This window comes from Theropithecus gelada, chromosome 4 (genome assembly GCF_003255815.1).
Source record: "Theropithecus gelada isolate Dixy chromosome 4, Tgel_1.0, whole genome shotgun sequence".
Taxonomy (NCBI): domain Eukaryota; kingdom Metazoa; phylum Chordata; class Mammalia; order Primates; family Cercopithecidae; genus Theropithecus; species Theropithecus gelada.
This window is the reverse complement of record NC_037671.1, coordinates 107,304,765-107,319,241: the sequence shown is the minus strand read 5'-3', so window position 1 is coordinate 107,319,241 and position 14,477 is coordinate 107,304,765. Positions and strand designations below refer to the sequence as shown.

Here is a 14,477-nt window from a genome sequence, read left to right as displayed (position 1 = left end):
GGTGGCCCTCCCACCCCACACACAAGTACACAGCCATGCTGCTTCGTGCCTTTGCAAAGCTTTTATTTCATGTCTGCAGCATGGAATCCACCTGCACATGGCATCTTAGCTGCGAAGGAGTAAGCAGTGCACGAGAAGGAATGAGTGGGCAGAACCAATGGCCTCCACAAGCTGCCTTCCAGCAGCCTGCCAAGGCCATGGCAGAGACTACAAACACAAGCAAACAGTCTCTCCATGGCTGGAGTCTGAAAGGTCATAGTGGCATGTGTGTATTTGACAAAATTAAAAGTGTGCATAGTCCATTATATGCATAAAACACTAACAATAAAAATCCTGTTTACACGTGACTGCAGCAGGCAGGTAACCAGCTTCACCACTGCCCTCCTGCCACATCACATCAAGTGCCATGGTTAGAGGGTTTTTCATATGTAATTCTTTTATTCTGTAAAAGGTAACAAAATATACAGAACAAAACTTTCCCTTTTTAAAACTAATGTTACAAATCTGTATTATCACTTGTATATAAATACTATATAGCTGATCATTAATAAGGTGTATAAGTACAACAATGTATTCTAACTGTTAAGCAAAAAAACCTAAAAAAAAAAAACTAAAAAAAAATTTATCCAAGTGTCCTACATACACCACTCACGCTGGTGATCACTGCTCTCTGCCAGCTGCGTGGAGTGACGGAAGGAGGGAATCATTGTGTGTGTGCCAGAGTGCTTCAGACTCAATTTCCCAAAAAAATTTTCACCCCTCAAAGCATGTAAATATACAAAGATGGATCCTTCATAGAAATTAAAAACAAAAACCAATTTGAGCTCATTTCAAATACAGAACAAGTATGGCACAGATGGAAGCCACGGTTTCCTTTAACGATGCTGACTCTCGTATCACACAGGCCAGCATGAAGTTTCTTACTCAGACTTTACAGGCATTTTCCGTAATTTAATCAGTCCTGCTCCCAGCACAACACAGGAGGTGATTTGAGAATAATCGCGAGAATCAGGCCTGCTTGGCACTATGATACAACTGGGGAAAACCAACCAGGGCGCCTCCCTGGTTCCCAGCCCAGAATGTTTCTGTTGGGTAACTGCTTTTTAAAGGAACTGGGCTCTCGGAGTTCCTAGACTCGGAGCACTAAAGACACAAGCGTGGCGAGGCTGGCAGTGCCGGCGGCAGCGCCCGCTGTGAGCGCCCCTCTGCCCTTGGTCCTGGCCTGGCCATTACAGGGCCTCGAACTCGTCGATGCGCTGCTTGGTGTTGCCCTGCCGGATCTGCCGCAGCGTCTTGTACTTGTCCCGGCCTTGCCTCATGTTCTCGTTGTGGATGATGTCATTGTGGGTCCTCTTATTCTCATCTCGGGCCTGGGACAGCTCGCTGCTCAGCGTCTGCAACATTAAGCAGCATTGGTCAGGTCCCTTCCTCCCCATATGGCCCAGCCCCTCCCCTAGGAAAATGGGAAGGGCAAGAGGGGTGCTAGGTGGGGCTGGCTCACATCACTGCCTTCCCCAAGCCTGTCTGCTGCAAGAGCGAGGCAGGCCCCCTGGAGACACACAGCCCCTTGGGCCTCACCAGCAGCTGCCGCTGCACACGCTCGTTCTTCTCCGCCTCAGTGATACGCTTCTCCTCATTGCGGTCATCCCGGATGCCCTCACTAGACAGCTCTGCACTGTAGCCCGTGGGCTCCGCACCCTCATCCTGCAAGCTCTCCTGGACATGGTAGCTCAGTGGCTCGTACACGGGGGGTGGCGGGGGCGGGGGTGCCGTCATCACCAGGTGCAGCTCCTCCTTGGTCTTCACCAGGTCATCCTGGGCTTCCTTGGCCTTTGGAAAACAAAATTAGTAGGTGAGGACTTCTCACCCAAAAGTCCTATCCTCCTGGCTATAAGAACCAACTGTTGCCTCCCTCTGTCCTGGCACGCTAAGGCAACACTAAACCGTGCTGGGCCATGGCTTCGAAGAAGAGCCCCTCAAAGTGCATGTGGGGTTTACAACCCTCTGCATCCAAGACAGGAAGAGGAACTGTGATGCCGGAGCCTGGGCAGTTTTAAAACTACCATTTCTTTTTTTTCTGTCTATAACTCTAGACGTTATATAATTTTTAGGAAAAAAAATCCTGTTAAATGAGTAACAGGCTCTGTTCCCAGCCTCCCCTCATGCCATGGTCATTATCAAGTGGTCTCCTGCTCACCACTTGCAGTCCTTCCAACAGCGTCACACATGCCCAGTCCTGCCCGCCTCCATCCCAGCCCTGAAGTCGAGCTTAGTGTGGATCTGCGCTGGAGCCAGCTCTCCTCACTTACCTCTTAACAGGTACTTTCTCAAAAACCTAAGAACCAAAGTCTTCTGCTTGCAACTTCGGATGGTGATATGGCTGTGTCCCCACCCAAAGCTCATCTCCAACTGTAATCCCCACATGTCGGGGGGGTTACCTGGTGGGAGTGACTGGATCGTGGGGTGGTTTCCCCTATGCTGTTCTCGTGCTAGTGGGTGGGTTCTGAGTGAGAGCTGATGGTTTCAGTGTTTGGCACCACCCCCCTTTGCTTTTCTCTCTTCTGCCCTCACGTAAGAGGTGTGCCTGCTTCCCCTTCACCTTCTGCCATGACTATAAACTTCCTGAGGCCTCCCCAGTCATGTGGGACTGTGAGTCAATTAAACCTCTTCTTTAACTACCCAGTCTCAGGTAGTTCTTTACAGCCGTGTGAGAACAGACTAATACAGATCGGCAGCAGGAATGGGGGCTGGAACAAAGGCAAGGAGGCACTGGCCAGAAGTGGCCCTGGAGAGCCAGGAGACACATCCCCAGAAGGCACCACCACAGATGGAGAAGCCACAGTGGGGGAAGGACAGGCCAGAGGATCTGTGAAGGAGAAGAGCTTCTTAAAGCCTGGTGTGCAGTCTCCAATGGGAACCATCCCCAGACTTTCTCAGGGGCTGTGCCTTCCTGGAGGGCACAGGGGATCCCAGCTTCTCTCTCCCAGAGAGAAGCTCTGTGTGCGTCTCACAGTGACAGCTACAGCTGATTAAACCTCTGTTTGCCAGGTCCTGGGCATGGGACCTCACATCTGCAGAGCAACTTTATGAGTTGGGTATCGCCGATCTGTATTAGTCTGTTCTCACATGGCTGTAAAGAACTACCTGAGACAATAAGGAAAATGAGGCTGGGAGAGGTGATGCTACTAGCCCCCCGTCAGATAGCTGATGGGCAGCAGAGCCCGGCTCTTGCTCCAGCCTAGAGACTTCCAAGGACCTGGATCTTTGCATGGTGCCCGCTATATGTACCAGCTGCAGGAGGTTATGTTTCAGGCACTGCGACCCCATTGCAAGGGGCACATATATAATCAGATTTAAAACCAATTCAGATCAGCTGTCAGAGGAGGCTGTCAGATCAGCACTGAACCGTTTGGGGTGGAGGGAGCAAGGTCATGAAAGTCAATCATAAGTCCTCCCTCTATGAATCCAGCAGCTGCACTGACTCATGTACAAAGTCAAACCCATCTCTTTGGGGATGTCTACTTCAGTGATACAACTGGTATTGGCAGAGGATCGTGAGACATCCCAGAAGCTTCCAGTAGGACATGGCAGCTGAGCCAGACCTCTCCCCCAACCCACCCACCTGCAGAAGGGCCCACTGCCCAGGCAGTGGGCAACAGGTGCCGTGGCCGTGCGGCTTCCCCCATGCAGACTCACCCTGTGCTGCCACTCTTCAACCTCATCCTCCTTGCGCCTCCGCGCCTCTTCCAGGAGGGCAATCTTGGCAGTGTATTCTGCAAGCTCTGCAGCCTGGGAAGGGAATGCCAAGCTAAAGTGACTTCTGATATCCTTTCAACAGAGTCCAGTTGTGAATGAGTGTTAATGTGTGTTGGTGAGCAGCCTCCACTGTGACATCTAAGTCCCCGTCACCCCCACTTCATGGCCAGCAGGGTTCATCGTGCACCCTCCCTGCCATCACTTCCTGGATGCCCACACCCACCTTCAACGGGTGACCCTGGCAACAGCCCGGCCCCTACCCCGCCAGCTGCTTCAGTCCCCAGCAGATCAGCTTACAGCTTCCAGACATGACAATTATTACAAGGCAGGTGTCACATTTTCCATCCTCAGAAGCAGCCTCTCTATAATTCAGCATCTTGAAACTCAGGCCATTCCTACCAGCTGCTCCTGGCTCTTTATCTGATCCACCGCCTGTCTCTCCAGCTCCTCCTTAGCCCGCAGCGCGGCCATGCGGTCAGCCTCTAGGCGCTCAGCCTCCTCCTGCGCCCGCTTCCTCTCCTCCTCCAGCTGCAGGGCCCTCTGAATCTGCTCCGAGAGCTCTGAAAAGACACAAAGCCAGAGCCGTTCAAGCCCTTGGCCCAGGAACCTAGGCGCCCCCGCCTTCCATTTGCACCCCCAAAGCCACAGAGCCCTAGACCAAGTCACAGGTCAAGGGGGGATGTCTTCCAGTGACCCTGGAGGAAAGCACTTCACAGCTCATTGCTGTTGTTTGCATGACAACTTCCTCAAGATGGTTAGAAACCCATCCAACGTGGTGGGCCAGGCACCCTCTGGCATGCCTGACCCAACCCTCTTGGCATTAACTCTCCCCAGGTCAGCTGCCCGCTGTGCTGGTGGCCCACACTCCACTCAGAACACAAACACCCTTCCCATCTGTGCTAAGGGCTGCCAGTGAACACAGCATCTGTGGCACCTTATGTAATCAGCCCAGCTGCTGGGGTTGTCGACTGGAGCTGTGCTGGGGAGTCTGGTTCTGAAGAAGCCTTTGGGTTTTAGTCTAGAGGTCAATGACAATGCAACATGGCCCTGTCACTCATGGGCTGTGGGACTGTGGGAAGATCACTGTACCGCACCAAACCTTACTGTACTCATCAGGGAAACTGGGTGATGGAGCACTTACTGCAAAGGACTAGGGAAATTTTAAAATACAATGTCTTGGCCGGGCGTGGTGGCTCAAGCCTGTAATCCCAGCACTTTGGGAGGCCGAGACGGGCGGATCACAAGGTCAGGAGATCGAGACCATCCTGGCTAACATGGTGAAACCCCGTCTCTACTAAAAATACAAAAAACTAGCCGGGCAAGGTGGCGGGCGCCTGTAGTCCCAGCTACTTGGGAGGCTGAGGCAGGAGAATGGCGTAAACCCGGGAGGCGGAGCTTGCAGTGAGCTGAGATCGCACCACTGCACTCCAGCCTGGGCGACAGAGCGAGACTCCGTCTCAAAAAAAAAATAAATAAAAAATAAATAAATAAAATAAAATACAATGTCTTAGAACAATGAGCACCAAAGTTAATGAACTACAGAATTGTTTTCCAAACCAAATAACTATTTTATCATTTCGGTTGTGAGTCTGCAGTGTGGGACATGTTCTTGGTTTCATTTCCAGTGGTTGGGTGGGTGTGGCCCCTGCCCCTGTGGAAATGCATGACCCAGTGTAGAGTGCCAGCCCCAGGGCGCCTGACCTCTCTCTGCCTTCTTGGTCTTCTCCTCATAGTCCTGCAGCCGCAGCATCAGCTCCTCCTTCTCACGCATCATCTGCTCTTTCTCTCTCTCCACCGTTTCTCTCCTTTTCTTCTCTGTTTCTAGCTGTTGCCTGGTGCAGGGAAAAAGAGGCACAGGGAGATTTAGACTGGCAGGAAAGTGAGGGGTCAACACACTTCACGGGTATGTGCAGCTCCAGGATGGACTTGGCATCCTGAGGGCCACCCTGGCCTGCCACCAGCCTGAGCTGCCTGAGGGAGCAGCCGCTCCAGGGCTGACAACAGACTCAGCACCACAGCAACCTCCCAGAGACAAAGGCCTCGAAGATCCCAGTGTGGCGACTGGGTTCCATTCCACCAGGCTCTCCCCATCAGCTGCGCGGTCACCTGACAGGCACTGGCTGCCTCAGCAGGCAGGGCTGGCGGTAGCTGAGCTGGGAGAACACAGGCCCCCGCTCTGGCCTCCCACGCTCACCGCTCCAGCTGCTTCTGATGCTTCTCCTCCCGGGCCTGGGCCTTCATCTGCTGCACCTCGATGGTGTCGGGCTTCCTGCGGCGCATGTACAGCTCGTGGTTGCCCATGCAGAGCTGCAGGATCCGCTTGTTAATTCTCAGGCGGGGGGCATAAAACACAAAGTCCTACAAAACAGAACAGGGCCACCTGGACTTAAGCTCCTTTGTTTGGTTTTCTTCTCCCAAACCATACTTCACAAAGGTCCGGAAATTTTCTAAAAGAACAAATGTAGCAGAACAGGGATGGCAGCGTCTCAGCACTGGAAATGTGCATTCCCCAGGACGGGTGGAGGAAGGGCATGTGCTGCGTATGTGTGCAGTTACATGTGGGTATGTACATGCTGCATGCACACTGAAATCCCGCTGCACGTAAACTGCAAAGCTTTTCCAAGGTGAGAACTCTCAGCCTTGGGAAACCCTTCAAGTCTCAGACCTGCCTGCTCTTCCAGGTAGCCACCTTTCATGATGTCCTCTCCAGCCTCACTGCTCCATCCCCAATGCTTGCCTGGATTGCCTCTGCTTCTATTTGAGCTTCCTCTGGCACAGCCTCCCCTCCCACACTGTTATTGCTATGCTGACCACCAAAGTCGTTTTCAATCTATAATTTTCACAAAATTCAGAACAGGCTCTAAAGTGGATAACAGAATTTCTCCAGGTGGCAATTTTTTAGAGAATCAGATTTATGATTAGATAACAAAATCCTTACCCCTTCTATAATGCTACAGTTATGTGCATATGTCTCAAATGTTCTGAGCTAACAAAAGCTTAAATGTCAGCAGAATAAATAAAAGCAAAACAAATTTCCATAATGCACTGGTCTCTGCAGCTATTACAATCAATACTCTCAGATTTCAGGACATGAAGTGTCACCTTCTTACTATCTCCTCCCAAAATGACTGCCTGCTAGTGTCACCTGTGTGAGGACGCACACTTCTGACGACAGAAGTGGGTGAAGCCTAGATGAAACCTTGGGGACCAGCAATGCTTGGGTGTAAGTCTGACTGTCCCTATCTTGGGTAAGTTCCAGGACAGCTCTGAAAGGCAAATCTGGCCCTTGAGACTCGCAGGTCCCACTGTTGGTCAGGTGCCAGGGACAGTCCCCACACCCAGGTGCTCCAGGAGGCAGGCTGGCTCTCCACACCAAAAACACAGCATTTTGGGAAATGCTTATCTGGCCAATGACTCAGAACTACCCTTTTATTCATAAGGAAGATCATGTGAAAAGTTAAGTGGTCTCTGCTGCAACAACTGCCTGGCCCACAGGATCTCTGGCCCTCAGTGTAACCACATAGGGAGTTTGGACTATCACCGGCTACTCATCACAGAGAGAAATCTGTTACCCTGACAAGTATAAGAATGAAAAACAGTTGTCCCCGAATAGAATCCTTTGGAACTTACAGGTGCCTTCTTGTCGATGGGTTTAATGACAAACTTTTTGTCATTGAAAGAGATGTTCCTGATTTCACTCCAAGGGAAGCCAATCTTTGGGGTTAACCTGAGGTTAAAAAGAGAAAGTGAATGGTTAGATGTATACGTATGTTCGTGGATTGGCTAAGAGATTCGTAAATCAATTCTTATTACTTCAATTAAAATAATATGCCTCTTAACCCAGGAGGCATAATGTGTTATATGCTATTATCAAATATTTCCTAGCTGTCCTAGGTTAAGCCAAGTGGCTGGCTTTAAGGCATCTGCAAACTTAGTCTGTTCCCATTTCCTTTGGTTTTTCCTCAGTTTGGGGCACCTATGATTACCCAGGCTGGTGATCTCGAGGTCAACTGCAATTCCTACCCAGGCACCTTGACCCTCCCCCCTCAGGTATCTTCTGCTGTTCACTCCCACATCACATCACCACACTCGCCTACCTCTCATCCTGCCAGAGCCCACTCTCAAGCACTGTGCTGGAGCACCCCTACTTTCAGTCGGCTGATCTGATTAACTTACTCTCCTCATATGTCAACACAGTTCTTAACTCAGCATCCAAGAGCTGTCAAATCCAGCCCCAAACTCCGCGGTTCAGACCCACCTTTCAACACACGGTTCCCCGGGGCTGCCTCCCTTTCCCTTGAGGCCTCCCTTAACATGCAGGCTCTTCTGCTACATTCTGTTTGCTGAATGTTATTTAAGTTACTGATCATTTAGTTCTATGAAACCAACAGGGAGGGCCAAGATCCCATCATGTTCCTAGATGTGCCATACTCAACAGAGCTTGCCAAGAAAAATGGACAAAGGCGTTGCTATGCATTCTGCTCCTCTGGTTTTCACAGCACATAGCACTGTGAGCCAGTGTGCGGCATCCTGAAACTTCAAGGGGCTAGGATCCAGTCTCTATACAGGACTCTCAAAACAGGTTCTGACCTTAGAAAACTTAGGCCTCCAGCTCTCTGGTGTGTCTAGCAAGTTTGTCCTCTTAGGACTTTGAAACCTCATATAACAATTCATAGCCACTCATAAGCATAATTGCAGTATCAAAATAAAAGGGTTAAACATGAAAATTATGACTCACTTTTGAGTTAAAGAACTTCTTTTAATTCTTGACCAAAGTTGGAAAATTAAAGCCCAAGGATTTCCTTTTTCCTAAGAGATCACATATAGGACATGAACAGGGTCCACAGAGAAGGGGGCCACAGGGTTTGTAAGTGTCCTTGCTTAGGCCACACATTAAGAAAGCGTGATTCTCCAGTAACAGGGACCAGACAGAGGCCTCTGGAGAAATGGCTGATTCCAGGACTAGTATGGGGAACACAAACGATGAACTTGGTGCATCTTGAAGAGCCAGAGAGTAAGGAAGCCTGCAAAGAATGCAGGGCTCACACTTCAAGGTGCTCCTAAAGGCTATATCTCAAACAACCTGAGCAAGATACATACTCGTAGATCATAACCTGAAGACCGAAACACATATCCATGAGTCCATATTAATATAACTGAATAAATGGAGAAAGAAATGGGCTCCTTACAGAATTCTAATACATATAAAAAGAAGTTTTTAAAAATCACAATTTCTCAAATACCACAGTAATCTCATCAATGGTAGCTAGAACTAGGATGTTTACATAGTTTAAAGTTATCTCCCCCAAATATACTGACCAATTGTAAAGGGAAGGATAGTGATGTTACAGTGAAGAAACTTGGCAGACACCACCTTAACTAATAACCAAAATTAGCACCACCTAAGATAAGATATACTGACCACATGTGCCACCTTGAAAGAGGCCCTGGAAGGGCAAAACAGCACTTTCTTCTCACCAAAAATGTATAACTCCAAATAATGAGAAAACACCAGACAATCCAAGGGCTTTCCAAAGTCAATGGACAGTACTCTTCAAAGACATCAAGGTCATGACAAAAAAAGACTGGAACTATCCCACATCAAAGGAGACGGGGAGGTCTAACAACTCACTGTAGGTGTGGCTCCAGAGAGGGTCCCGGGGCAGAAATAGGACATCAGTGAGAAAACTGATTAAAATGAGAATAAGATCTAGAGACTATTAACATTAATTTTCTGATCTTGGCATTTGGACTAGGGTTACATAAGGTGTTAATGTTTGAGGAAGCTAAGTGAAGGGCATATAGGAATTATTTGTACTATTTTTAGAATCTTTTTAAAGTTTGAAATAATATATATTTTTTAAACTGAGATGGGGTCTTACTCTGTTACCCAGGCTGGAGTGCAGTGGCACAATCTTGGTTCACTGCAGCCTCCGCCTCCTGGGCTCAAGTGATCCTCCCACCTTAGCCTCCCAAGTAGCTAGGACCACAGGCATGTGCCACCACACCTACCTAATTTTTTGTACTTTTGGTGGAGACGGGGTTTTGCCATGTTGCCCAGGCTGGTCTTGAACTCCTGACCTCAAGGGATCTGCCTGTTTTAGCCTCCCAAAGTGCTGGGATTACAGGTATGAGCCACCATGCCCAGCCTGAAATGACTTTAAAACGCAAGGATGGGCCAGGCACAGTGGCTTACCCCTGTAATCCCAGCACTTTGGGAAGCCAAGGTGGACAGATCATTTGAGGTCAGGAGTTTGAGACCAGCCTGGCCAACACAGTGAAACCCCGTCTCTACTAAAAATACAAAAATCAGCCGGGTGTGGTGGCGTGTGTCTGAGGCTGCTACTTGGGAGGCTGAGGCAGGAGAACCGCTTGAACCCAGGAGGCAGAGGGTACAGTGAGCCGAGATCGTGCCACTGCACTCCACCCTGGGTGGCACAGTGAGACTCCGTCTCAAAAATAAATAAATAAATAAATAAATGCAAGAATGAATGATTTAAAAATTTCAATCCAAAATATGCAGCTGAGGGTGATAATGTTCTATATGTCTTAAGATTTTGCATTTTTCGGGCGTATCTGTCAAAACTCAGCAAATGAACACTTAAGATTACATTTCATTGTATTTAAATTTTATATCAAAAGAACAAAACATAACCAACCTAACCTCTAGTATATCATATGCACTTTCATTTTGAGGAAGGATATGGATGCCTGCAATTTTGTTGGAAATGTGTTAGAGAGCCAGAAGGTGACAAGTGATGTGCAGATGGAAAGAGACGTGAGACAGCAAGTGAAGCCCTGAGTACCTATCTGCAAGGAATTTAAAGAAAACACACGTTCTGTGGCTCCTGTTCCAGTCTCCAAGCTCCCCGTGCGCCCTTTCCCTTTAAGATGGGAGCCCTGGACCTAGTGCACGTCCAGAAACTCCTACCTACAGAAGTACTTCTATGATGAAATCTGCCCAAAGAAGGATGAAGCTAAGGGGAAAAAAAGTGATTTTATAGGACTACAGATAGATCAGGTTCGTCTAGTTTTTGTTTTTGGTCTGAGAGTGTCAGGTTTCAAATTCTAACCTAGCTAAACTGAACTTTCTCTGTTCACAAGCTTATAATGCCAGTCAGGAGGGCGCTTACCTGTTTTTGCCCTCTTTATACTCCCACCTAGTCCAAGCTAAGGGTTTAAAGAAAGATGACAAATAGTCCTACATGCTCCCACTTAATGGTTACGTGTACAATGAAAGGAGACCCCAAGAGACAGATTTCCAGCCAGACCCTATCTAGTACTAAACAGGGAAGTGTTTTAATAAAATAGAGACTATTTGCAGAGTACAAATCTCTTAGAGCTCAATTTCCATATTCAATAGGTTAGCTTTCTCACCTGAACAATGTTTCAGGCATATCTAATTCTCCTAGTTCCACCGAGAGAGGTAACAGCACAACAGCTGGCTGTTCTCAGCACTCCTCAGACTTCAGGACAGTCTCCTGCTTATGCTGCTACCAAGTTGTCAATATTTGTTCAAAAGGGAAAGAATTTGGGCCTATTAATTGACTGAATATCTACATAAATGCTTTTTTTGTGAAGAGAGGGGTGTGCCTTCAGGAATGGGGAGAAGAGAGGCAGAAAGTGAGCCTGCCCAACACCCCAGTGTGCTCTGCGGGAAAAGAACCATCTGAGAGAGTTGCCAGGTTCACCGCTCAACGGTGGGGGAGGGATAGCAGAGAGCTAGACCAGTACTAAATAGGGCACACAGCTCACATTTTTACTTGGAAGAAATGGACACTTACGTGGGCTGGGGCAGCTACAAGCTGACATCAGCAAGTTCCTGCTCATGGCTGTTTTCCTGCAGGTTGAAAAACCTGTTTGGACAGCCCTGGCCTGGCCACATTACAAAATCTGGTCATTCAAGAGATTTCAAAGGCAGAGGCAGTTTCCCACATACGTTCCCACGAGGACTTTGTGCACCGCTCCTTGGCATGGCTATCTTAAGAGCCACGGCTTCAGCGCTGGGGTCCCCCAGAAAGATGGTGTCCTGGTTCCAAGTTCCTGTATCTACCCACTTTCCCCACTTCTTTAAAATTTTTTTTGAAACACAGTCTCGCTCTGTCACCCAGGCTAGAGTGCAGTGGCACAATCTTGGCTTACTACAACCTCTGCCTCCCAGGCTCAAGTGATCCTCCCACCTCAGCCTCCTGAGTGACTGGGACCACAGGCATGCACCACCATAGGCAGCCGATTTTTTAAATTTTTGGTAGAGACGGGGTTTTGCCATGTTCCCCAGGCTGGTTGAGACTCCTGAGCTCAAGGGATCCGCCTGCCTCGGCCTCCCAGAGTACTGGAATTCCAGGTGTGAGCCGCTGTGCCTGGCTTTTTCCCGCTTCTTTACCAGTGCTACATCCAGCACACTCAAGAGTAGGAGCGAACTGAGTCCTCAATATCTCATTTCCAGGTTCTCTGAGGAGCTCCTGTGATTCTGACAGGTAAATCACATTGGATTGCGTAACTAACTCCATCCCTAATGGGCACCTTCCTTCCAGCAGACAGCGCCTGCCTCCCTCCCTGTGCAGTATCACCACGTGGGCCCTGGAAGTGAGAGGAGGTTGGGCACAACTGGCATAGGTCCCTGACCCCCAAGTGAAATAGATCTGTGCCCTGGGTTCTGGCAGGAATTCACATGGTTGCGAATGGAGAGATGGACTCATGTGCAGGTCATTTGTGGAGAGCAGCGCCACTCCCTTTGAGAACTCCAGAGAGGATTCTGGGGGAACCTGAGATGTGGGGGAGCTGAGAACAGAAATACTTGAGAACAGGTGAGATGGGTGAGCCTCAAGTGGGAAATGGGGAGAGCCGTCATCTCAAGGAACAACATGAGGCTGGGAAGGAAACCAGGTACATCCAGAAACTCTGGGCCACTCTCCTCCTTACGTGGAAAGCAGGAACCCAGGCCAAAAGGCAGGGCTTGGCAAAAAGACCCCAGGAGCATTCTTGCCCTGGCACCTTCTCTGCCAGGCCCCTGAAGCTGGAGGCCATCAGAGGGTTTGTTTAGGGGAGCCCTGCAGAGCAATCAAGCTGACTGTGGACAATCGGAACAGAGACAGTTGGCAGGAGGCAGTCAAGAGCCTCTCCCTTCTCTTTCCAGAGGTAGTTTCCTTCTGCCTCTTAAATTCAGATATCTTCTGATCAGATCAATCTAGAATCTAGGCTTATGCTGATGTCACGGACTCACCATGGGAAACCTACCCTCACGAACTAGGATGACGTTCCCTGTTTATCCTCAGCAGAAAGCAGGCAAATGCCCTGTATCTGAAAGCAGGACTGTCTGTCCCTGTGGAGAGGCCTGGCTCTGCTGCAGTACCCAGCTTGCTTACAGGCCCTCACTCAACAAACATCATTAACTAAATGTGAGGTAATTAAGAAATCTCCTGCAGACTATTAGCTAAAGTGTCCACACATACAAGCTATTGTTTACAGCTCTTCAAGTCTATCATCACACCATCAACATTCCTGGTTGGATTAGCACAAACCTTGGAGCCCGGAGTCAGCACTGGCTGGGCTGCCTGTGAAGTAGCTATGGATGGATGTGCTGGTACCTGCAGGTAGCTGCGGTGGAACCTCAGAGGCAGGGGGAGGAGAGGCAGCCTCTGCTCTATTCTGCCATCCTCTCCCAGGTCTGAGCCCACTATTGGCCCTGCCCACCATGAGAGAGGATAACCCACACACCTCTGGACCACCCTCTGAGCGGGCCACAGCAGTCCAAAAGCCCTTAAACGATTCTTACTTCAGGATAGTAAGTTGCTAAATAAAAACTTCAAAAATAACCCACAAATTTGCCATTTTGCCACTGTTTCCAGGCCCACCACCCCACCTACTGAAGATAACTGTGAACTTCAACTCACTTATCATCTTTCTCATAAATATTCAGTCCAAGGGCATCAACTCCAAGCCAAAGTTCTGTTCCTTTCTTGTTTTTTATCTCGAAATAGTTGATTCCATACATTTCCAGGTCCTGAGCAATCTTCAGGTATTCCAACATAGCATTATCTCTAATTGGGGAGAGTGAAACAGGCAGAGTTATTGGTAGCACTCAATATCCAGAACACTAAAACCTTTCCAGTATTTTTAAATTAAGGCGCCTTGTGTAGGATGGGCTCAACGCTGTGTGCTGCATGCAGACAGGCAGGGGCCAGGCAGCAGACTGGTGGGGAGGGGACCCAGGCAGCCCAGAAGCTATGCCGGGGGTGGGTTCCGTGCTGCCCTGCAGCCTCACCACCAAACCCCAAACTTTCAGGAAGAACTGATTCACACCGGCTTCTCTGACAGGTTTTTAAGTTTTATCACTCGGCACAATCCTCCTTCTTCTCTTGCCCACACATATGTCTTCTGGGACTCCCACAACCCTCCCCATGGGCTTCGAGTTGTTTTTCTTCCACAAAGGATGCTTGGGCCAGACAGGAAACCCTGAAGCACAAAATCTGAGGCTCAAACCTCAAACAAACTTCAGAGGCTGAAATAATGCAGAGTCGCAAGACTAGGCCAGAGACAAGGCTCTAGGACAAGAACACCCAGAATCCGGTGGTCTGGCCATGTCTTACATTAACAGCCCCACGTACAGGTTCTGGATCCCCACGTCCAGGATCCCAAGTGAGAAATCCTGATTTCATTTACATACACTTTGTAAGACAACTACCTTCATACAATGAGCAAACTAGCACCTCTTTGACAGA

General features: G+C 49.0%; 1 protein-coding gene across 2 annotated transcripts in view; it reads right to left on the bottom strand.

Annotated features, from left to right (window-relative positions):
• Positions 1-42: 42 nt before the first annotated feature.
• Positions 43-14,477, bottom strand: part of EZR (ezrin) — a 52,515-nt gene continuing 38,080 nt past the window's right edge. For both annotated transcript variants that reach the window (XM_025382179.1, XM_025382180.1), the window contains 8 exons: positions 13,650-13,796; positions 7,387-7,483; positions 5,951-6,114; positions 5,458-5,588; positions 4,156-4,316; positions 3,697-3,789; positions 1,579-1,830; positions 43-1,394 (listed from right to left, as the gene is read on the bottom strand). In XM_025382179.1, the coding sequence (XP_025237964.1) occupies positions 1,230-1,394; positions 1,579-1,830; positions 3,697-3,789; positions 4,156-4,316; positions 5,458-5,588; positions 5,951-6,114; positions 7,387-7,483; positions 13,650-13,796 (1,210 nt within the window). In that variant the 3' untranslated portion in view covers positions 43-1,229. The remainder of the gene's footprint in view (positions 1,395-1,578; positions 1,831-3,696; positions 3,790-4,155; positions 4,317-5,457; positions 5,589-5,950; positions 6,115-7,386; positions 7,484-13,649; positions 13,797-14,477) is intronic.